This window comes from Leucoraja erinacea, chromosome 18 (genome assembly GCF_028641065.1).
Source record: "Leucoraja erinacea ecotype New England chromosome 18, Leri_hhj_1, whole genome shotgun sequence".
NCBI lineage: Eukaryota > Metazoa > Chordata > Chondrichthyes > Rajiformes > Rajidae > Leucoraja > Leucoraja erinaceus.
This window is the reverse complement of record NC_073394.1, coordinates 8383227-8408730: the sequence shown is the minus strand read 5'-3', so window position 1 is coordinate 8408730 and position 25504 is coordinate 8383227. Positions and strand designations below refer to the sequence as shown.

Sequence of the window (25504 nt, the reverse complement as noted above, 5' to 3'; positions counted from 1 at the left end):
AGAGTTTTAATTTCTTTAAATGCGAGGCTAATTTGAATGAGTTATAAATCAAATAAAAATATTCTGATTATTAATATGCAATGGTGCTTCTTAATTGAACTATGGAATGGGAGAAGGTCTACATATTTTGATGGGTGCTGCCCAAGTGTTTTCTGTTTGTTGTTTTATTTTTGCTTGCAATCACCTCCCTGGCTGGATTTTGTGCACTCCTTGTGTACAAACTGCTTGTCAAAGCTCTGATTTGAAATGTTGGTGTTCTGAACATTGGGAATCGCCACAGTTTTTAGATGAAGCGTGTAGGCTGTGGGCCGAGCATCGAAAATGTGTCTACAATTTTACTTTTGTGACCCATGTCTGGGAACTACTTGTAATTTTGCACAGATTTAGATAACATATAATTGAGAAGGAAGTCATAACTCGTCAGTGCCAAAAGTTGCACATTAATTAATTAAGCTAATTAGAAAATGAGATCGAAAAAGTAAACGCCGTCTAGTATTCGTGCTCATATTACTCCATGGGGAGCCTAATTCCGGGCTGCTGTATATTTAAACCATATTATTATACAGGTGCACAACCTTTTATCCGGTGTTCCAGAAACCGAAAAGCTCCGAAAACCGGCCATTTTTTCCAGATGTCGTCTGCGCACCAAAGCTCGCGTTTGGCGCCAAACCTGACCCAAAACGACCCACGGTCAACCCAGGTCTGTACTACTGTAGCGGCTGCCTCCTCCCTGGAGACCGGGAGACGCTTAAACATCTGTAAATCATTGCTTAAATGTTAGTCAGTTAGTTTGGAGGGCTTTTATGTGAAGGGGGTGAAGGGGTAAACTTTAATTCTTAGTCCCCTACCTGGTCGGAGAGGCGGGGAGCGGTCAATGCCTTACCGGGTCGCCGTGCAGTAAGCTCCGCAGCGCTGTGGCCGGTGGGGCAGCGGGCGGCGCCGGTTGTAGCTCCGACCCCGGCAACTCTACCCCTGGCTGCGAGGCGCTCCAAATCCAGCGCGGCCCGCGGCCGGACGTCCCAGCTCCGAGAATGTCGGGAGTCGGCGACGTCGCAGCGCTGGGATGCGGGCAATGCCAAGCTCCGGAGCGCTGTGGCCGCCGACACACAACATCGCGGAGCGTCGCTGGATTTGGAGCCGCGCAGCCAGGGGTAGAGTTGCTGGGGTCGGAGCTCCAACCGGCGCCGCCCGCGGCTGGACGGAGCCCCCAGCTCCGCGGCTCCAAATCCAGCGACGCTCCGCGAATGTTGGAAGAAGGCGGCCACAGCGCTCCGGAGCTTGCCGCACGGCGACCCGGTAAGGCATTGCTCGCTCCCCGCTGGTATCCCAGCGCTGCGACCAAAGATCCTATAGCGGAGCTCCTCTAGGATCTTTGGCTGCGACGCCGCCGACTCCCGACATTCTCGGAGCTGGGACGTCCGGCCGCGGGCCGCGCTGGATTTGGAGCGCCTCGCAGCCAGGGGTAGAGTTGCCGGGGTCGGAGCCACAACCGGTGCCGCCCGCGGCCGGACGGAGCCCCCAGCTCCGCGAGGTTGGGAGTCGCCGACCAGGTAGGTAGGGGACTAAGAATTAAAGTTTCCCCCTTCACCCCTACACCACCACCACCACATAAAATCCCTCCAAACTAACTGACTAACATTTATGCAATGATTCTCCCGGTCTCCGGGGAGGAGGCAGCTGCTCCAGACTTTTCAAGCCGCCCGCGCTACCTACCTAATCTACGCTAAAAATCTTCCATTCTGAAATCCGAAAATGTCCGAAATCCGACAAGTGTCTGGTCCCAAGGCTTTCGGATAAAAGGTTGTGCACCTGTACCACACATGCACACGTGAATACAACTGGAGTTATATATAATTATATTATATAAAATAATATAATGAATATAATTGTTAGTGTGTATTTTGAATGAGACTCCTGAACCAGCCTAATTGATGGGTGAGGGCAGTTCCTGTGGATTCCCCCGTTTACTGAACCCCACTGACTGTCAGAGTGGGGGTCACGGCAGTAATGGGACTGGGGGCAGTGCCAGGCTGGGGGACGGCTAGGGCATCTTCCACTGAGAGGAAAATGTCTAACCCTAAACCTAACTCGCACCCCTTCCAGAGCTGCCCATGGCTGGATCCGCTTTGGGACCGGCTGCAGGCTCCGTAAGTGTGGCCGCTCAGCGCGTCCACCTCGGCCAGCATGCCCTTCTGGATCATCATGGTGATGATGGTGGGGAGCAGCACTGCCCTGCACGCCACCCGGACCGCCTTCTGCAGCCCCATAGCACCGGCTCCGTCAGTCCGCCTGCTTGCTCGCTGCAACACTGGCCTACCGACAGCCCAACCGACCCCTCGCAGCACTGACCGGCGGACCGAAAGCCTAACTGACCCTTCACAGCACACACCGGCCTACCTACAGCCCGACTGATCCCCACAGCACTCACCGAGCTACCAACAGCCCGACCGACCCTTCGCAGCGTCCACCGGCCTACCGACAGCCCGACCGATCCTTCACAGCATCCATCGTCCTACCGACTGACCGACCGACCTTAATCCTAGCCCTAGCTCTACATTTGTTATTTATCATTTTTATTTAACAGTTCACATCATAACTTTACAAAGATAAATCAATTGTAAAACAAAATTATCAGCAAGGTTAGCATTGCCTTTATTCCTTTGAAACCTTGCTATTGTTTTGATGTAATTAGGAGGCAGCCATGATCCCAGGGTACTTGCTGCCTAGCTACCATGAAACAAAGCGCGTGATTGGTCAATTGGCATCCGACGCAATATCAAATATGCATTGATTGGACAATTACTACTCGGCAAATTAGCGGTTTTTCCTCATATTTTAAAAATATGTGCAGGTTTTGGTCTTGACGAGTTTCAGGCATGATTTCAGTAATATTTTTAGACAATATGTTAAACACTCAGGCAGTTACGTGATTTGGGTCACGAATTTAAACGAAAAAGCACCTCGGCCCACAGCCTAGTGCTTAGTATTTGGAGATGGAGGAAGCAATTATTCGACAAGAGTGCAGATTTAATTTGGACAATTATTATGCCCCTAATGTCGTGGAATGTAAACCTGCCGCTTAAAAAATGAATGTCATTGGTTTCCAAAGGAGAGCCGTGCAGCACAGCACAGGGGCAGGCCATTCGGCCCACCATGTTTGTGCCGACCATGCTTTCCCTTGCTTCTACCTTTACCTAGAAGGTAGAGGTTGTTGATGTAAATGCAGTGCCTTTTATAGAAGAAGCACTCTGCTTTGTGCACCATGACTGATTTTTATAATCCTGTAACACCATGATGCATGATTGCAGCATACTTTTCTCTCACTGTTTGAAAGTCAGTATTGTGAAATAGAAAATGTTAATTAGTCACTGTGACTGATATTTTCTAGGAAAGGAAAGAAACTCAAGGAGGATCAAAATATGAAAAATTCCAGAGTATTAAATAAAAATATTACAGCAAAAACTCCAAATGAAAAATTAAAGAAAAAATGGAAACTTCGTTATAGTTTATCTAAAACAAGGTAGGGTAGAACATAAGTGTGTGCAGTTTGTTTTCATCGTGTGCTACATGTAAAATTGTAGTTTATTTTATGGGCTATATCTTATTTAAGTCTAAAAAGAAAACTTGTGATAATTTCAAAACTAACTTTCTTTAGCTTCAATATAAGTAATATTAATTAAAAGTAATAATGGGGCCCATCTTTCTTTTCTGACACCTTGAACGAACATTTAATTCCGTTTTTTTGCTCATTCGGTTATTTGCTTGCCGTGTCCATTGATGTTTGGTTCATTAGGTACCTGCAGAATTAGTTTTAGAATTAGATTTTTTCATTTCTAATGGTTGAATTTATTTATAGGTTGTTTGCCCTGTCTAAAAACAACTTGTTTCCTGCTCTTCCTTCCCCAAAGTCAAAACTATTGATTTGAGCAATATAGATTGAAGACTTAAAAAATGCAGACTTGTTGTTCCTAGAAATATCTCACTTCATAGGACTGTAATGCTTAAGTCTTTCCATTTATTCAAGGTTAACATTGATAGATTTTTGGACACCAAAGGAATTGAGGTATATGGGAATTGGGTTAAAAAGCAAAGTTTTGGTTGAATAACTATGATCTCATTGCATAGTTGAGCGTGCTGAGAGCAATGTGGCTTAAATCCTATGTTTTATATTACATCGACTTGGCCTTGGTGCCAAATAGACACATGCCACTTGCACATGGAAATTTAGAGATAAATTGTCCAGCAATTTTCTGATTAATAGTTGTCATTGTTGTATTAACACTTTTTCCAGATTTTAAGACTTCAGTTTCCTATTTTAACTGTAGGTTTGAGAGAGTTGAAAAGGGAAGTGGACAGCTTGATGAAACCTCTGACGTGAAAGCTAATGAGCAGAAGGAAAATGATGCCTTTGGATGCAATGGTGAGAACACACATGGGCACAGCAACTTATTGACAGCTGGAGAGCTGTAAAATATATATTAACTTTATAGCATTTAGTAAATTGCTAATTATATGTAGGTTATCATTGGAATTGAAACGGAAAACAATGCTGCACAGGAACAGACCCTTCACCCTACAGTGTCAGTGCCGAATGTGATGCCCAATCCAACTCTTATATGCCTGCACGTAATCCTTAATACACAATTAATTCCTTAGTACCCAATTTAAAAAATAATGACATTTAACTTTTTAGAGGTCCTGATATGCTGTGCTGGTTGGGTATGTACTGCCACCAAAAAAACAATGATCTTTGTACAGGTCCACCATCAATTTTCCGGCATCCTTGGTACCAGAGCATTTCTAGATTATCCAACAGTAGTCACGGCTTTCGAGAGGTGCAAGCAGTAGTGAAAAGGTCCAGCCAGGCCACTGAGGGGCCGAGATACCGGCCCGCAAAGTCGGCATCGAAAGTCAGCTATGGAAACGGATCTGCCATCTCTGGATGGTCTGCCGTTCCAGAGCTTTGGCTGCAGGGGGGAAATTCCACACGCCGAACAGCCGCGGAAGTCCTAATGAGGTCGAGATGGGGCGCCTCACCCAGCGGCGGTACCACATTTTCGGGAGGGGACTTCCAGGGCGGATTTCAAGTGCGTTCATGATTTTGTCCGGATTTTGTTCATGAATTGCCAGTGAATAGGTAGTGGATCTGTATTACCTTTGCATTTATATCTTTTACGTTCTTCAACATCAAGATTTTTTTGATTTTTTTTTAACTGCACCAGGTTTGATTGGCATGTAATATTATTCATTTGAGCACAGATGAAGAGTTACCGGTATTGGGAATTCTAGGCTGTCGTTTAACTTGAATGCGCTATATATGGTTTATTTGCATTGCTCAAAGGTGATGCACGGATTTTCTTAAAAACCAATAATATAGATTGAAGACTTAAAAAAAATGCAGACTTGTTGTCCTAGAATATCTCACTTCATAGGACTGTAATGCTTAAGTCTTTCCATTTATTCAAGGTTAACATTGATAGATTTTTGGACACCAAAGGAATTGAGGTATATGGGAATTGGGTTAAAAAGCAAAGTTTTGGTTGAATAACTATGATCTCATTGCATAGTTGAGCGTGCTGAGAGCAATGTGGCTTAAATCCTATGTTTTATATTACATCGACTTGGCCTTGGTGCCAAATAGACACATGCCACTTGCACATGGAAATTTAGAGATAAATTGTCCAGCAATTTTCTGATTAATAGTTGTCATTTTTTTATTAACACTTTTTCCAGATTTTAAGACTTCAGTTTCCTATTTTAACTGTAGGTTTGAGAGAGTTGAAAAGGGAAGTGGACAGCTTGATGAAACCTCTGACGTGAAAGCTAATGAGCAGAAGGAAAATGATGCCTTTGGATGCAATGGTGAGAACACACATGGGCACAGCAACTTATTGACAGCTGGAGAGCTGTAAAATATATATTAACTTTATAGCATTTAGTAAATTGCTAATTATATGTAGGTTATCATTGGAATTGAAACGGAAAACAATGCTGCACAGGAACAGACCCTTCACCCTACAGTGTCAGTGCCGAATGTGATGCCCAATCCAACTCTTATATGCCTGCACGTAATCCTTAATACACAATTAATTCCTTAGTACCCAATTTAAAAAATAATGACATTTAACTTTTTAGAGGTCCTGATATGCTGTGCTGGTTGGGTATGTACTGCCACCAAAAAAACAATGATCTTTGTACAGGTCCACCATCAATTTTCCGGCATCCTTGGTACCAGAGCATTTCTAGATTATCCAACAGTAGTCACGGCTTTCGAGAGGTGCAAGCAGTAGTGAAAAGGTCCAGCCAGGCCACTGAGGGGCCGAGATACCGGCCCGCAAAGTCGGCATCGAAAGTCAGCTATGGAAACGGATCTGCCATCTCTGGATGGTCTGCCGTTCCAGAGCTTTGGCTGCAGGGGGGAAATTCCACACGCCGAACAGCCGCGGAAGTCCTAATGAGGTCGAGATGGGGCGCCTCACCCAGCGGCGGTACCACATTTTCGGGAGGGGACTTCCAGGGCGGATTTCAAGTGCGTTCATGATTTTGTCCGGATTTTGTTCATGAATTGCCAGTGAATAGGTAGTGGATCTGTATTACCTTTGCATTTATATCTTTTACGTTCTTCAACATCAAGATTTTTTTGATTTTTTTTTAACTGCACCAGGTTTGATTGGCATGTAATATTATTCATTTGAGCACAGATGAAGAGTTACCGGTATTGGGAATTCTAGGCTGTCGTTTAACTTGAATGCGCTATATATGGTTTATTTGCATTGCTCAAAGGTGATGAACGTATTTTCATTAAAACCAATAAATAATACTAATTTCCTGTGTGTTTCTTCAGTAATGCACATAGAAGAAAGGAGTGTGTGGAGTCTTGTATGTCACACTTTAGAAGAATGGAACAGCCTGTCTGACTCTTTTAAAGAGAGTCAGTGTGCAAAAGAAAGAAAACTATACAAAATTTTGACTGAGAACTTTATCTCCGAAATCAGCAATCTACTTATACAGAAGGTGAGCAAAAAAATGTGTTTTCTTGTCGGATGGTGAACTGTTACTGTTTTGAGCAAAACTTATTTCTGTTTGGTTAACATGAGCGGTTATCACTAGTGTGACAAAAGTTTGGAGCATACCCAAAAACAATTGTTGGTAAGACCTGTAATAGCAAAAATAATGTTCGTGCTGGGGGGGGGGGGGGAGGGGGAGGGAGTAGAATTAACCGTTGAATATTAATTAGTAGGCTGTGACAGAGATACATGGTGTATACTGAACAATACTTTTTTGTGCAGAGGTTCGTTATGATCTGGAATTGGGTGGAAAAGTGAGCTCTTGATATAGAATAACCATTATTTTGTGAAATAGTTGAGCAGGCTTGGGGTAAAGAGGCTTAATCCCTGTAATTTTATATAACACAAATAAATTTGCTTTTGTGACGAGAATAGACACATGGCACATAGGCATGTAAATTGAAAGGATATTGACAAACAAGCTAATTAATGGTTGTCTTTATTATATTCAAACTGGGAAATGGGCTTCCTAAATGTTTATCAGATTGAGAATTTTTCTGGTTGCTTGATGCAAGGTGGCAAATCACCTCATATTCAATGGACCTATTCTATTGTAGCTTGATTGATTTAATCGCTAGGCTTTGAAGTTAATGTAATTAGCTTCACAGTTTAGATACATAGAAAATAGGTGCAGGAGTAGGCCATTCGGCCCTTTAGCCTGCACCGCCATTCAATATGATCATGGCTGATCATCCAACTCAGTATCCCGTACCCCCTGATCCCTTTAGCCACAGGGGCCACATCTAACTCCCTCTTAAATATAGCCAATGAACTGGCCTCAACTACCCTCTGTGGCAGAGAGTTCCAGAGATTCACCACTCTCTGTGTGAAAAACGTGTTTCGCATCTCAGTCCTAAAAGACTTCCCCTTTTTCCTTAAACTGTGACCCCTTGTTCTGGACTTCCCCAACATGAGGAACAATCTTCCTGCATCTAGCCTGTCCAACCCCTTAAGAATTATAAGATCCCCCCTCTATCTCCTAAATTCTAGCGAGTACAAGCCAAGTCTATCCAGTCTTTCTTCATATGAAAGTCCTGACATCCCAGGAATCAGTCTGGTGAACCTTCTCTGCACTCCCTCTATGGCAATAATGTCCTTCCTCAGATTTGGAGACCAAAACTGTACGCAATACTCCAGGTGTGGTCTCACCAAGACCCTGTACAACTGCAGTAGAACTTCCCTGCTCCTATACTCAAATCCTTTTGCTATGAATGCTAACATACCATTCGCTTTCTTCACTGCCTGCTGCACCTGCACAAGAATGCTGGAGAAACTCAGCGGGTGCAGCAGCATCTATGGAGCGAAGGAAATAGGTAACGTTTCGGGCCGAAACCCTTCTTCAGACTGATAGGGGGGTGGCGGGGAGAAGGAAGGAAAAAGGAGGAGGAGGAGCCCGAGGGCTGGGGGATGGGAGGAGACAGCTCTAGGGCTAAGGAAGGGGAGGTGATGTTGCATTCAATTCCCTCGTCCAAATCATTAATATATATTGTAAATAGCACTGAACTAGTCACTGCCTGCCATTGTAAAAAGGACCCGTTTACTCCTACTCTTTGCTTCCTGTTTGCGAGCCAGTTCTCTATCCACATCAATACTGAACCCCCAATACCGTGTGCTTTAAGTTTGTATACTAACCTCTTATGTGGGACCTTGTCGAAAGCCTTCGTTTAGTTTATTTCCCTTTCTCAAAGGAGTGGATTTGAGACAAAGGTTTTATCTTTCCCCTTGAATTAATTATACATTGTGCTCGTCCTAGGGTGTCAAGTGCAAAGTGCACTCTGGGCGGAGTGCAGTTTGAAAATGGAAAGTAATTGAGATGCTGCACGAATATGTAATTTGTTTCATATTTTTAACCCAAACGTTCTATCCTGTAAGTTGTGGTTATTGTAGTATTTTAGAACTTGGAGTTTTTACATTCTCCCTGTGTCCTCGTGAGTTTTCACCGTTCCGCTTTCCGGCCACACTCAAGATGTACAGGCTTATAGGTTAATTGGCTTTGGTACAAAATTGTAAAATGTCCCTAGTGTGCAGGATAGTGTTAGTGCGTGTGCTGGTTGTCGTACTCGGTGGGCTGAAGGGCCTATTTCCGTGCTGTTATATCTAAAGTGAATAACAAAAAAATAGCAAGGAGTTTCACCAACCCAGACTGAAATGCAACATTGAAACAGCACAATACCATTTGTAGCAGAAGCTAACTCCAATGTGACTCAGCCATGTTGGCAGTTTTCATTATAGAGTGGTCAAATGGATGTGGCCAACAGGAAACCAGTGGAATTATAAAGCTTTCCATCTGCAGAAATATAAATAATACTTCACCACTGAGTGACAGCATATTTCAGTACATTATCAGTTATTTAAAATGTCTTTCCTCAGGAGAAACAGTTGCAGAAGAGATTATCAGAAATTCTTCCTCGTAGGGCGTCAGATCGTCTTCTTGTAAAACGTACTCAGCAGGAAGAACTGGTAAGTAACCGTTCTCACAAATTCTTTAATTCTAAGGTAGAGATAATGAGACGGATACCATCATTATAATTACCAGATCATGTAACGGTGAGCGTAAAAAGGAGATGGATGAGAGGAACAACTCTTCATCTCTGAAGATTTCCCTCCCTCCCCATGCCTAGATTCCATCAACTATTGTATTTTTCTCCCCCCCCCCCGTACATAGTATGTGCCGTGTTATAAAATAAGGCTCAGCCTGTGCAAATATCACCCAGGACAATCTGCCGCACTGACATTGATGTCATGAAATCCCTGGCTATTTCAAATATTGATTTTAACACGTAGGCAAATCAGTATGCAAGTGTTCTGCCTCTTCCCAAAAACATGTACAGCGATAAAAATGTTAACTGGAGTCGGGTTGCACAATATGCCTAATATAAACTTTAATGAATCTATCCTGTAGTACACATGTTTTTGGACCCAAGAGCTTGTGATATTTGCAGGTTTCATCTCTGTTGAAGGAAAGGCAGGCCATGTTTGGTCGACTGGCAGATAACCGAATGAGAGATGGTTACTACTACGCGGCACAGCGGCTGTTTACGCCGCAGGAAATTAAACATATTGAGGAAGAAGGAAGAATTCTTGCACGTGAAGGTAAGTTTGTGTAACTCAGTATCTTCAATGCATTATTTGTTTGGCAGATTGTGGCATTTGAAATATTTCCCAATTGGCTTGGAAAGGTTCATTTTCTCCATTTGGACATACGCAATTTATCTTTAAATGCATCTGTGATTTTACAACAAAAAAAGAATCCATGCAAAACTCTGCAGATGCTGGAGTCTAAAGCAATTTAGAAAATGGTTTCAGGCAGCACGGCCTAAACAAAATTCTGACATGGACTGATGACCGTGTTAAATAACATTCATGCCATGCAAATGTAGACTGTGGCCATCTTCAAGAAAGGGGTCAAAGCTCCTGCCCTTTGCTCTGCTTGCCCAGACCTGCTGCATCTTTTCCATTTGTTGACAAATTTTAACTCCCATTCCCAGAAGGTTCCTGTCCTTCACCTCCACCATTGTCAGAGTGAAGCCACGCACACCCCCAGGCATCTGCTGGTTCCTTGTATCTCCTCATACTCTTGATGTGTTTGTATGTTCTACAGAAACACTTTTTCTATCTTGCTATTTATACACCTACTGAACCTAATCCAGTAAATAAGAAACTAGAGATCTATTTGGATCCCATCACAGTAGCTGGGGCATTCAGATTTGGTAAATTAAAATTTAATTCGGAGTTGTGAGGGGGGCGGGGGAAGGACAGGGCAGCTCATCATTATTCTTGACTTAAAAATTCTCTAAATATCCTCTCATGGTTAACCTTCTTCCCTTACTTGATCTGCCCCCAATTCAACTCCAGGCCCACAGCAGTGTGGTTAACTATCATGGCTCCTGCTTGAATTGTCACTGTCATTTTCCCTGGGTAGGAGAATCTAAAGAGGTGAGAGGGAAAAGATTTAAAGGGGACCTGAGTGACAACTTTCTCTCACAGGGTGGTGGATAGGTGGAATGAACCATCAATGGAAGTAGCAGAAACAGGCACAATTACAACCTTTAAAGATCATTTCAATAGGCACGTAGATCGGAAGGCTTTAGTGGGATGTGGACCAAACACTGGCATGAACAAGATGAGCCAAAGGGCCTGTTTCTGTTCTGGATATTTCAAACCTGGAATACCATTCATGGTACAATAATTGTCGAGGACAGTTATGTTGAGCTAGTTACATTTTCCAATGGCAAAATAATTTATTTGTCGAGGAGTAAATCTCTGGGACTGATCCAAACAGTTTACATGCTTGATATCCAAAATAACTTTAAATCTAGGGTCTGACCCCATAATTCTCCTGTCACCAGTACAGCCTCGCCCATTGTCGTACCATCATCCATATGTTCTTTCGATCTGCTCGTCCGCTGCAGAGGCCCTTAATCATGTGTTCCCTTTAGATTTGACTATTCCAATGCTTTCTTGTTTGCCTTCCATATTTCATCTTAAGCTCTGGCCAAAATTCTGCTACTTCCATGCTAACCCGTACCTGTCCTCTCCAATATTTCTATGTTCACTGTTTTAAAAATTTCCTGTGACTTTGTATCCCCTGAAATCTCTAACAATAAACAATAGGTGCAGGAGTAGGCCATTCGGCCCTTCAAGCCAGCATTTTGCCATTCAATGTGTTCATGGCTGATCATCCACAATCAGTACCCCGTTCCAGCCTTCTCCCATATCACCTGACTCTGCTATCTTTTAGAGCCCCATCTAGCTCTGTCTTGAAAGTATCCAGCGAACTGACCTCCACCGCCCTCTGAGGCAGAGAATTCCACAGACTCACAACTCTCTGTATGAAAAAGTGTTTCCTCAACCGTTCTAAATGGCTTGCCCCTTATTCTTAAACTGTGGCCCCTGGATCTGGACTCCCCCAGCATCAGGAACTTGTTTCCTGCCTCTAGTATGTCCAAACCGTTAATCATCTTATGTTTCAATAAGATTCCCTCTCATCCTAAATTCCAGAGTATACAAGCCCAGCCGGTCCATTCTCTCAGCATATGACAGTCCCACCATCCTTGTGAACCTACGCTGCACTCCCTCAATAGCAAGAATGTCCTTCCTCAAATTAGGGGACCAAAACTGCACACAATACTCCAGGTGTGATCTCACTAGGGCCCTGTACAACTGCAGAAGGACCTATTTGCTCCTATACTCCTCCTCTTGTTATGAAGGCCAACATGCCATTCGCTTTCTTCACTGCCTGCTGTACCTGCATGTTTACTTTAATTGACTGATGAACAAGGACCCCCAGATCCCATTGTACTTCCCGTTTTCCCAACTTGACACCGTTTAGATAACAATCTGCCCTCCAGTTTTTGCTACCAAAGTTGATAACCTCACATTTATCCACATTAAACTGCATCTGCCCACTCACCCAACCTGTCAAAGTCACCCTGCATTCCCATAGCATTCGCCTCACAGTTCACACTGCCACCCAGCTTTGTGTCATCTGCAAATTTACTAATATTACTTTGAATCCCTTCATGTAAATCATTGATGTATATTGTAAACAGCTGCGGTCCCAGCACCGAGCCTTGCGTTACACCACTAGTCACTGCCTGCCATTCTGAAAGGGACCCGTTAATCCCTACTCTTTGTTTCCACATACCGTCGTCTACCCAATTTTCATTATTCTGCCATTAGGTCCTGGGCCTTGGAGTTGTTTCCTAAACCAATACTCCTCTCCACTGTCATAGACCACAATAAAACCTACCAATCTTCAGTCACGTAATACATAGATTTCAATTTATTATCACGTGCACTGAAGTACAATGAAATGCTTTTGCATGCTATCAAATCAGATAATGCTATACGTAAATACAATCGAGCTAAACTCTACAACAAGTAAAGCAAAGGAAGAAATATAGTTATGCAGAATATATTCTCGGCATTGTGTGTATCAGTTTGTTGAGGAGCACCTAGGCACATAAAATTGTCAGCACAGGATGTTCTTTTATAATCTTTGAAGAGGGAAATGTTATCATGAGGTTTACTTCATTTATCTGCTCCCTAAAACAGAACGAGCAAGGCGTCGACAAATGCGCGAAGAGAAATCGATGTTAATGACTAAGGTGAAAACTGCCCTGAAGAGAAAACAAACCGCACTAACACATTCTCCAGTCAACTCGGAGGAACCTGATAAGAAAAGACCTGAAGTGTAAGTAAGATAGGCACAGGAAGCGAGCCAGTAAGATCATCTCTGACCCCTCTCACCCTGGTCACAAACTATTTGAATCACTTCCCTCTGGAAGGCGACTCCGGACTGTCAAAGTTGCCACAGCCAGAAATGAAAAACAGCTTTTTTTCCCACGAGTAGTAGCTCTACTCAATAACCAAAAATCTGTAGCCTCCTTTTGCTCTGGTATTTTATTTAATTCACATGTTTAATCAATAATGTTTTATTGTTAATGTTTAATGTGTCATTCCTAACTCACTGTATATCGTGTTGTCACTTGAGTGCCGAGCACCAATGCAAATTCCTTGTATGTGAATACTTGGCCAATAAATGTATTCATTCATACAAAGTGAAGTGTAAGTAATCTTTAGCTCCGCACTCTTGCTGGTCATTTTACGTGTTGTATTGTCACTTATTAACATTAAGTCTTTAATACACAATCCGTTTTGTCCTTGCACTCAATCTTGTTTCCTCCAAGACATACATTGATGGCTCAGTGGGTTAATTCATCATGTTGCGATACAGACTTAAGTAGATCAAGTAGAACTGTTTTAGTAATGGACTGTATATGGTTAGGTGGTAGGTTAGAGGGAGTTCATGCTACAACTGCTAATCGCTGACCAGGCAAGCAAACCTCAGTAAAACACTAATCTGCCATTAGATCACTTGGAAATTCCAATTATTTGAAATCTGGCTTGCTGCTTGCTTATTCCCATGCTTCCTTTAAACTCACTGGGTCACTGAAATTGTATTTAACTAAACTGTGTGATGTAAAGTGAATTAAGTGCGTTGGACTATAAATTGGGGTAACATCCAATCTGCAGCATGGCACCACAAAGCTCCTAAGTGGCCTGATTTTTGTAATTCCCTCGCTCTTCTTTGGAAATAGTCCCCTGAAGGCTATTTATTGCCAGGCTGGCAATATTTGCAGAATTGACTTCTTCAAAAGAGAATGCTGGCATTCAAAGGTTTTATGGTCTGGTAGTGGCAAGTCGTCTGCCTTATTTCACTAGGAAAATTCAGCAAAGAGTAGGAGAAATGCCACATACCTGTGGACAAATGATGCAGTGTTTTGATTTATTTCATGTTTAACATTATGATAATTGCATTCTTTCTCCCCTCCAGGCATTATACAGATGATGAACAGTATGTTTCTATGTATAAAGGTGGGTGACATTTCTGTTATTTTATCTGTAATAATTGATAACAGCAATGCTGTAAGAATAATTTGCTGAAACTTCAATTACAATATCTTTCTTTAGTACATGAAAGTCAACTTAATATTGTCTTGATCCTTTGCCTTCCATTTGTTCTTGTTTGCATCATAGTTTTGATTGGTATTTAGAATAGCCTTTATAGCCTTTAAAGGCTATTCTAAATTTCCAAATTTGTATTTGGGCTTATTTTTCAGAAGTGATCTTTCAGAAAATCAGTACAATCAGTGGGTGTAAGAGGTTATTAGGAGTGTTAAAGTCCACCAGGAATTCACTAATAGTATTTTATGGTCTTTCAATCAATCAGTTTTGCTCTTCAGGGGGGAAAGCAGCTTTCGTGATTTGATCACAGTTGAAAGAATTGGGTCATGAATATAAGATATGGAACGTAATTGACATATCTCTGGGCTAGGTTAATAAACGCTTAGAGTGTAGAGAAGATTTTTTGATGGCTTGGCCCGAATGCAAGGCCCTGAGCTTCAGGGGGATTTGGGTGCAGAAGACTGAGGGGTGATCTTATACGGATGTATAAAATCGTAAGGGGAATAGATGGGGTGAATGCACACAGCAGGGAAATCGAGAACTATAGGGCAGAAGTTTAAGCTGAGAAGGAAAACTTTAATAGGAACCAAGGGGTGACATTTTGAGACAGAAGATGGTTAATGTGCGGAATGAGCTGCCAAAGGAAAGGAAGTAGTTGGGGCAGGTACAATAACAACATTTAAAAGACATTTGAACAGGTAAATGGGTAGGGAAAATTTAGAGGGTCATGGGCCAAACAGGGATAATGGGACTAGTTTAGATGGGGCATGTTGATCGGCATGGACAATTTGGGCCGAAGGACCTGTTTCCGTTGACTCGGATTCTGAGAAAGATACTTTGAAGGGGTGGGATTAAGTAGGATCAAAGGCGGCTTCTGGGGGCAGATGCGCAGAAGGACATGATGCCTAATTTCTTGGATTCCATGTAATGTTCCTGCTTTAATAAAGTTGAGTATTCGCTAACCTAGTCATAATACTGCTTTCTGTTTTTAAATGTGTGTATTTAATTGAACCCGACTGAACACTTCTTTGCTGCTTGCAGTGCTGGATGCTGTAAAGGTTCACAAGGATTCCTGGCCATTTAACGAACCGGTGGATGAATCCTATGCTCCGGATTACCTCAAAATCATTGAGGTATGAAAGGTTAAAGAAGGATATTACCTTAACAACAGCAAGATGGGTTATTTTCCAGAAACATCTTTGTGATTGTATTAATTGACACTGAGCCTTTTGCCAAGTATATTAGATTAAAATTCCATTTGTGAAAATGATAATTCTAAGGGAAATAAACTTTACAAAATATATACAGACTTTAATTGATGGTCAGGATTATAACTTTAGTATACAAACATAAAGCACACGATATTGGGGGTTCAGTATTGATGTTGATAGAGAACTGGCTGGCAGACAGGAAGCAAAGAGTAGGAGTAAACTGGTCCTTTTCAGAATGGCAGGCAGTGACTAGTGGGGGTACTGCAAGGCTCAGTGCTGGGACCCCAGCTATTTACAATATATATTAATGATTTGGATGAGGGAATTGAATGCAACATCTCCAAGTTTGTGGATGACACAAAGCTGGGGGGCAGTGTTAGCTTTGAGGAGGATACTATGAGGCTGCAAGATGACTGGGATAGGCTGGGTGAATGGGTAAATGCATGGCAGATGCAGTATAATGTGGATAAATGTGAGGTTACCCACTTTCGTGGCAAAAACAGGAAAATAGACTGTTATCTGAATGGTGGTCGATTAGGAACATAACCTTGCTGTTGTCTTTATTAGCCAAGGCTCAGAATACAAGTATCCTGTTTACTTTATAAACCACCTTGCTTACCTGTGTTGCTGCGTTACCTGTTCTCCATGAGCAGGATAAGGGGGAAATCTTTTGTACACAATGTTGGTACACAAAAATGCTGGAGAAACTCGGCGGGTATTTTTGTACCTCAGATTTTCTAGACTTCTACCATTCAATGTGTATATCTTGTTAATCCTGCTGAAATGCATCACTTTACACTTTTCAGATGAAATATTATCTGCCATTAGCTCTTTGCATCGTACTAACTTTTTTGTATCATTCTGAAGCTCAGGACTACCCCTCTATCAGCACTAATTTTCATAACATATGCAAATTTAATTATATTCCCTACATTGACAGTTATGAATGCCTATTACTTTATACATTACCATGAATGTAAACAACATACAGTAAATATACCACCATAATTCCCTATGGTACACAGCAGGTTACAGGCTTTGAATCACAAAAAAAAAAACACTTTGACCATCTTGCTCTGCCTCCTATGATCAGCCGAATTTTGAATCCAATTTGCCAGATGCCCTGAATCCCACAGACTCGGTCACTTTCCTTAGTGGAACATTGCCAAAGGGCATACTGATGACTGCATAGACTACGTCAACTGCATTACCTGCATCGGCATATTTAGTTTTATATGTAAAAAATAAAATAAAATTAACCAAACTTTGCTGACTGACCCTGATCTATCCCTGTGCTTGAATAAGGATAATCAACATGATTTTATTCAGACAATATTTCTTAAAGTGATGCAGTGCAGATTAATCTTATTTCTCTGATTTAAAAAAAAAAAATTTTCCCTTCTAAAATTTTCCTTATCAGATGTCAAACTCACTGGCATATACATATCTGACCTATTTCTCCTTCCTTGCATGTGCTTGTACTACAATGGTTGATTTAACTTTTGCCTTCTAAATGTATTATTGTTTTGTTCCTCCAGCAAGGTCTTCATAATTTAATTGTCCAGTGCCAGTAATATTTATTTGCATTTGTTTTTTCTGCTATTGATAGGAACCGATGGATCTGTCGACTATTGAGAAAAAGCTAAGTGAGAAAATGTACCACAGCAAATGGGCCTTTGTATCTGACTTCAGGCTTATGTTTGAGAATTGTGAACACTACAATGGAAAAGGAAATGGTTAGTTTTTGATGTATGATTTTAAAATTGTTTTATTCGTTTTAACTGAACAGTGCCTGATGAAATTCACCTGCTCCAGAATATTTTCTACCTTGGTTTACTCATTGCATCTGAGCACAGTTGGTGCTTTAAATCTACACTTCTTCATACCATCAATCTGCCATGCTGATTGGTACCCAGTGGCTGTGTGCACTATGAAATATCAGGAGTAAGTAAGTCATGAGTCCCTGAATAGATTGCTCGTGATTTGGGAACTAAATGTCGGAAAATTAGCTTGAGGTTATGCATTCTTGCTTGAAGGGCAAATATATGTAAGACGTTAGACATAACATTTGAAACCCATTTCATTGAATTATGTTGCATTTGCACTTTTTTTAACAAAATGAAACTTTGGAAAATTCCGTGCTTGAGAGGTTTCGGGGACAAAATAATTAATCTATTGACTTGGCTAAGGAATAATACATCTTCTGGATTATTATATGTGTATCTGCTGTAGGCTATATCATTCTGAGCTCTTTATATTAAAATAAAATGTGTATACACTCTCAAAAGAATCTTGTAATGTTATTTGTACTGTATAAACAGTACAATGTATTTCATAATTCTCCCAACTTTTCATTTTGTCTCTCCATTCATACCTCACTCGTCTTTAGAATACACCCTGATGGCCCAAGCTGTAGAGAAGTGTTTCAACAAAGCAATGATCAGATACTTTCCTAAGGATGAAATAGACAGTGATGAAGAGTTCTCAGATAAGATGATGTATGGAAAGAGAGACAGGCACAAGAGCAAACCCAACCATTTCGTTAAGGATGAAATCAAGACGCTGATGGATACAACTGATGATGGTCTAGGAACACCAAAGGTCAATGGTTTCATGAGCAGTAATCCAGCTAGTGACGTTCTGCAAATGATTACTGAACTAAAGGAAGAGGAAAATCCTCCACAATCGATACTTGTTCCAGTTCAAAAGAAAACCACAGAGGTGAAGGTGAGTTTCTTGAGTTTTGCTTTTGGTGCCGTTATTTTTCTCTGAGCTTCATTTTCTATTTAATTTCAACAGTCTGCCCCCTCAAGTTCTCCACTGCGTGTCTCATCCAGACATAGCATGGATGTTGCCTTTGATTGATGGTGGAGCCAAGTATATGTCGCACCTCAATATTAATGCAAGGCATTTAATTCTTGAATACACTAGGAATTGTGCATAAGCATCAGCAGGGCCAGACGATGGTTAATTGCAAACCAAGGTTTGTGGGCAAACCCATTGACATCCATGGTTTAAGTATTTTGTCATGTGAAAAGAACCAGGATGTATGGCAGTAGCACCTTATTTGGGAGATTAGGCATTCTAAAGATACCTACAGTTAATGTGATAATCCAAAAGGAAGGAATGCACATAAAAGTGAATCCGTTGTGTTGTCACCAAAATGTATAAAATCGTTTTGAATTATTCAAGTTTGGTTAGATTCTGAACAGGATCGTGTAAATGGGAGGACAGTTTTCTGGTGCCTCAGCTTATTGCTTGTGGCTGTTTTGATTCTACCTGTAAATCTGAATCGCACTCTTGTCTCGCCTGTAGCCACATCCAGCAAGTGGTCCAATCCTAAGTTCTGAGGTTTTTCTGCCGCCTCAAGCTCCTGGCTCATCAGGGAGGATTGTAATGGAACCAATACGAAAAAGGTTTCAGCAGCAATACCGGATGCAGGTATTCTGAAGTATTGTTATTAAAAAATTCCTACTGATTTACAAAGACTTGAAACAAATACATAGTTTAATTCTGTGGTATAGCATTTTTCATTTGAAATAATTCAATGCATGTTTTTGAGAACTTGGTCAATCAAATGGTATTGTTGCAATGCCAAAGATTTCAATTGATAAGGGATGAAGCAGTGGTAGAGTTGCTCCCGTACAGTGCCAGAGACCCGGAATTGATCCTGAATATGGCTGCTGTCTGTACGGAGTTTGTACGTTCACCCTGTGACCGAGCGGGTTTTTTCCAGGGTGCTCCGGTTTCCTCCCACATTCCAAAGTCGTGCAGGGTTACAGTTTGATTGGCTTCAGTAAAAATTGTAACTTGTCCCTAGTGTGTAGGAGAGTGCTAGTGTATGGGGTGATCGCTGGTTGGCATGGATTTGGTGGGCCGAAGGGCCTGTTTCTCTCAAGTCGAAGGTAAAGTCTAACGTTAAAATTGAGCAGCCCAGCTTTGGATGGTGACTGCCAATATTTCTTGGAGAAGTTGTGATAAATGGGGGGAAAAGCATGTTGTACGTTTGGTGATGCACTTTGATGTTTACACTGAGACTTGCTGTTGAGGCAGAGTAATGGAAGTTTTACTTCTGTTCCTTCAACCACCTTAAATCTGGAGAGTGTTCCTTTCCTGAAAGCTAATACTTGAGAGAATGAATTCACCAAGCAGACTACACAGGGTGATCATTTGGTCCATGCTTGATACCAAGGGAGTCATCGTCGTCTAACATTCTCCCTCCTCACTTGCCCATCAATCCCCCTTTCATTGCTGTTAACCCACCATGTGGGGTAATTTATAGTTACCAATTAATCAACCGCTATTTCTTTTGGATGTGGTGGGAACCCCACACACTCACAGAAAAGGGCTGCGAACTCTGCACAGACAGCACCTGGATCCTTGGGTAGACACAAAATGCTGGAGTAACTCAGCGGGACAGACAGCATCTCTGGAGCGAAGTAATGGGTGATGTTTCTGGTCGAGACCCTTCGTTTGAAGAAGGGTCTCGACCCCAAACGTCATCCATTCCTTCTCTCCAGAGATGCTGCCTGTACCGCTGAGTTACTCCCAACTTTTTGTGTCTATCTTCGGTTTAAACCAGCATCTGCAATTCCTTCCGACGCAACTGGATCCTTGTGGTTGTGTTGCCTCTGTGTAAACATTCGGCATTAAAATGTTAAAATCTGCTGAATAGGACTTCTGGAGTTACAGAAAATGAAATTTTACTGGAGACTTGATTGTACTTTTGTCTTATTTCAAAAGCTTTCCTTTTCCCTTTTAGCAACTAATGTTGATGAACGGAGCGGGAGCGTCTGATTCTGCAGGTTCCAATTCGGCAAGTTTACAGACACCCAGTCTCTCATCTAGCGTTCATGGAATGGTTCCTCTCCACGCAGGGGTGCCTACCGACTCCACTGAAGCTCAAGCACCAATACATTCCTCCATATGTGGACCAAATTGGTCTGCAAGTCAGGGCCTTCCACAGGCTGAGGCGGAAGCTCCCAGTTCCCCTTCAACTGCAACTGTCCCACCAACGCAAGGAGATGGAGGGACACCTGAACCACCAGTCGCGTTGAGTAGAGATTGTCGTGGAACAACAGATTTAAATCAGACTAAAGAACCAGAATGGCCTGGATATTTGTGCAGTTCCATTCAACACCCTGAACACAAACAACCCACAGTAAAACCTACTTCTGTATCATCTCAGGGAGTGTCCGTGGAGCACACGGGACTAAATATGCAGAACCTTACATCAGCATTGAACCATTCAATATTTGGATCTGGAAATCCTCTCAAAAAGGCGAATCCACCCGAACATTGTAGAATTTCTGTTAAATGCAGTGAACCACTCCCAGTTAAACCTCCGATGCAAACTTCTGTTTTGAGCACTCCTTCCTGCAGACCTCTTGACCAAACTTCTCAAAGACCACTTCTTAAAGGTAACTCAACATGATGGAATGTCGTGAGAATTAATCTCATTGTGATACACATTTTGTCGGAAGAACGCTAATATTTGATTTTTTTTTAACCAGGTCTCTACTATAAGCTGATAAAATATGGTTCTTTGGTGTGAAGCATAATATAAATATTTAAATGTTGTAGGGAGGAACTGCAGATGCTGGATTAGACTGAAGATAGATACAAAATGCTGGAGTAACAGGCAACATATCTGGATAGAAGGAATGGGTGGTGTTTCGGGCCAAAACCCTTCTTCTGACTTCAGACTAATTATTTAGAGTTTAAGAGCAAGCGTAATGCAGGCTTCTATCTTAAAACAAACTGCTCTGGGAGCTCTACTGAGAAGGGTGGAGCTGGGAGACACAGGCAGGTGGGTGAAAGTACTCAAGAGGGGGGGAATAAAAGGCAGATGGAACCAGCTGGGAGGAAGGCAGGTGAAGGTGGAGAGACAACTGGTGGATGATAAGTGGGAATGCAATGCTAGAATCTTAAGGATGGTGATAATGAGATAATTTAAGGGAGAGATAAAAGGTCCTTGGAATTAAATTGGGGAAGGGATACAGTGGTGAAGGATGTGGGCATGATGAATGGAGCAGGGGGTGGTTTTATCAATCTATTATCAATAGAATTTTCACCCACCAGATCAGTTTCAAGGTCATTTTATTGTCACATGCACCAATTAAGGTACAGTGAAATTTGAATTAACCTTACAGCCATACTACAAAAATTCCCCACCGTTCCACTCTGATCTTTAAGTTGAAAGGGTGGGAGCTCTCCCCACCTCTCTGATCTTTAAGTTGAAAGGGTGGAGCACGTGGCTGGGTTGAGAGAGTCATGGGGCGAGCTAATCTTGTGCAATAACTGGCACCACCCTGTGGCTACATTTTCCATTTTAACTGGAAGTCTCGACAATCTCTGAGAAAAAATGCTCAGAGCTGAGTCAGAAAATTCAACTTGAAACTTCCTAGTTTAGACTTGTCAGTCTCTGAAAGATGCAATGCAAAAGATATTTAAGAACTTCGCAATTCATTAAAGATAGCACAAAATGCTGGAGTAACTCAGCGGACAGGCAGCATTTCTTGAGAGAAGGATTGGGTGACGTTTTGGGCCGAAACCCTTCTTCAGACCCGAAACATTACCCATTCCTTCTCTCCAGAGATGCTGCCTGTCCCACTGTATTACTTCAACATTTTGTGTCTATCTTCGGTGTAAACCAGCATCTGCCATTTGCAATTCATTAATTAGATTGCTGCATTTATCCGATTAAAACTTGGGCATAATGTTGGTGCTGAAGAATGTATTTTTTCTCAAGAATACAAGGTTTGTGTGGAAAAACCAGAACCATGCTTAAAATGGGAGATTTACGTGCCAACTTCACCAACCACAACGCAAGTGCAGCATACAGTGCCCTCCATAATGTTTGGGACAAAGATCCATCATTTATTTATTTGCCTCTGTACTCCATAATTTGAGATTTGTAATTTAAAAAAATAACATGTGGTTAAAGTGCACATTGACAGATTTTATGAAAGGGTGTTTTTATACATTTTGGTTTCACCATGTGGAAATTGCAGCAGTGTTTATACATAGTTCTCCCATTGCTAGGCACCATAATATTTGGGACACATCAATGTCATGTTAATGAATATAATCATGCTTAGTGTTTTGTTGCATATCCTTTGCATGCAACTACTGCTGCGATTCATGGACATCACCAGTTGTTGGGTGTCTTTTCCGATGAAGCTCTGCCAGGCCTAAATTGCAGCTATCTTTAGCTTATGCTTGTTTTGGGGGCTAGTTCCCTTCAGTTTTCTCTTCAGCATATAAAAAGGCTTGCTCAATTGGGTTCCGATCGGGTGATTGACTTGGCCACTCAAGAATTGACCATTTTTTAACTTTGAAAATCTCCTTTGTTGCTTTAGCAGTATGTTTGGGGTCATTGTCTTGCTGTAGAATGAACCACTGGCCAATGAGTTTTGAGGCATTTGTTTCAACTTGAGCAGATAGGATGTCTATACATTCCAGAATTCATTATGCTACTACCATCAGCAGTTGTATCATCATTGCAGGTAAGTGAGCCGGTACCTTCAGCAGCCATACATGCCCAGGCCATAAAACCCCCACCACTGTGTTTCACAGATGAGGTGATATGCTTCTTGGGCAGTGGGACAGTTCCTTCTCTCCTCCATACTTTGCTCTTGTCATCACTCTGATATAAGTTAATCTTTGTCTTATCTGTCCACAAGACCTTTTTTCCAGATCTGTGGTTGATCTTTTAAGCACTTCTTGGCAAACTAAGCCGGCCATGCTATTTTTGCAGCTAACCAGTGGTTTACATCTTGCAGTGCAGCCTCTATTTCTGTTCATTAAATCTTCTGTGGACAGTGGTCATTGACAAATCCACACCTGACTCCTGAAGAGTGTTTATGATCTGTCAGACAGGTGTTTGGGTTTTTTTTCTTTACTATAGAGAGAATTATTCTGTTATCAGCTGTGGGGGTCCCTTTGCGATTAGTAAGCTCACCAATGCTCTCTTTCTTCTTAATGATGTTCCAAACAGTTAATTTTGGTAAGCCTAAGGTTTGGCTGATGTGTCTCAAACAGTTTTATTCTTGTTTCTCAGTCTCATAATGGCTTCTTTGTATTTCATTGGCACAACTTTGGTCCTCGTGTTGATAAACAGCAATTCAAGTTTCCAACGGTGATGGAAAGACTGGAGGAAAGACAAGGTGCTGAGAGCTCTGTTATACTTACATGGAGGGAATTAAACACACCTGAGCAATTACAAACTCCTGTGAAGTCATGTGTCCCAAACATTATGGTGCCTTGAAATGGGGGGACTACGTATAAACACAGCTGTAATTTCTGCATGGTGAATCCAAAATGTATAAAAATGGCCTTTATTAAAATCTTACAATGTGCACTTTAACCACTTGATTTTTTTCCATTACAAGTCTCAAATTGTTGAGTACAGAGGCAAATAAATAAATAATGGATCTTTGTCCCAGACATTATGGAGGGCACTAGTAGAAGCAGTCCATGTCTCAAGTATTTGTTTTAATCCACTCTTCATCCTCTTGCCCATCTAATCCTATGAATGAATTTTTGGTCCTATTTCCAAACATGCATCTCATATCCACTAGAAGACATTATGCAAGTTTGCTATTCATATAGTGAGGTGGTGAGTTCCACATCCTTGCAAAGTTTCTTAAGAACTTCCAACTGGATTGTTCAGAGAATATATTGGGTTTAGTCCCTCAAGTGGAAAGAAATATTTTTAACTTTATATTTTAGAAAATCAAGATTTTAAGTAAGGTACTATTAAGTAATAGTACCTGCGATAATTAAATGTGGTTATATGCAAAGTAGAGAAGCTGAACTTTTCCAAAACCAGATAAAGGTATATAAATATCAGCTGTTTAAAATGAGTGTTTTTTGAGTGAGTAAACCAGGGAAAACATGTTAAAATTATTGGCAGTAGAATCAGAAATGATATATGAGGAAATGCTGGAGGAAGTTGGCAGGTCAGCGACCATCTGTGATGGGAAAGCCTTTCGGGTCAAGACACTTCTTCAGATGAGACTCTTTACGTGACTGGTAGAAACAGGTTCATCAATAACTTTCAAAGTGAAACAAAAAGTAAATTGGAAGCAAAAGTTTTACAGGGAAGTTGGAAGAATTGAATGGCTCTTCCACAAGGTCAGTACTCTTATCATTCTGATATTTGTTCTCTGAACCATTTGTGCCTTTTGAGATTTAAAAGATTTGAATTGGGTTACCTTTTACACTTTGCTCTTCTGGATAAAAGAGCCCCTGTTGCTTCAGTCTTTCTCAAGCAACATAATTTGTTATCTCTCTTGTATCTTTAGACAGGAATAGAAGTTTATCAATGATGAGGCACTCTTTCTTGCCATTGCTTGTCCTAGCCAAATGAATATAATTTGTTTGGTGGCTAAACACGCTGTTGGTATTTGTACTAAGATGGTTAATTTCCTTTTGGAGTATAACGTGACACTAGAGTTTGCTCTAGCCACTGTTACAGGATAATACATATAATGACATCGGAAGATGATGAGGTTGGGCTCTGCAACACTATTCTCGATGGTTGAATAGGTCCCCACACTTTGTAAAAATCATAAATAAGGGATACAAATAATATGCCGACATCAGGACGACATTGTGGCACAGCTGGGAGAGCTGCTACCTCAGTGCCAGGTTAGATCCTGACTTTGGGTGATGCCTGTGTGGAGCTTGCACATTCTTGGTGTGACTGGGTCAGTTTCCTTCTGCACCGCTTCCTCCCATATGGGTGATTCC

General features: G+C 41.6%; 2 protein-coding genes across 2 annotated transcripts in view; both read left to right on the top strand.

The window, feature by feature from the left end:
• The window catches only part of LOC129705611 (chromatin remodeling regulator CECR2-like), a 38203-nt gene extending 33718 nt beyond the window's left edge, over nt 1-4485 (top strand). Inside the window, exons 5-6 of the mRNA XM_055649231.1 lie at nt 3389-3520; nt 4326-4485. Of these exons, the coding sequence (XP_055505206.1) occupies nt 3389-3520; nt 4326-4470 (277 nt within the window). The 3' untranslated portion in view covers nt 4471-4485. The remainder of the gene's footprint in view (nt 1-3388; nt 3521-4325) is intronic.
• Nucleotides 4486-5700: 1215 nt separating this feature from the next.
• LOC129705610 (uncharacterized) overlaps nt 5701-25504 on the top strand; it is a 31528-nt gene continuing 11724 nt past the window's right edge. The window contains exons 1-11 of the mRNA XM_055649230.1: nt 5701-5862; nt 6845-7014; nt 9438-9527; nt 10010-10160; nt 13125-13263; nt 14407-14447; nt 15579-15670; nt 17358-17484; nt 18138-18475; nt 19064-19189; nt 20511-21168. Coding sequence (XP_055505205.1) covers nt 6847-7014; nt 9438-9527; nt 10010-10160; nt 13125-13263; nt 14407-14447; nt 15579-15670; nt 17358-17484; nt 18138-18475; nt 19064-19189; nt 20511-21168 — 1930 coding nt within the window. The 5' untranslated portion in view covers nt 5701-5862; nt 6845-6846. The remainder of the gene's footprint in view (nt 5863-6844; nt 7015-9437; nt 9528-10009; nt 10161-13124; nt 13264-14406; nt 14448-15578; nt 15671-17357; nt 17485-18137; nt 18476-19063; nt 19190-20510; nt 21169-25504) is intronic.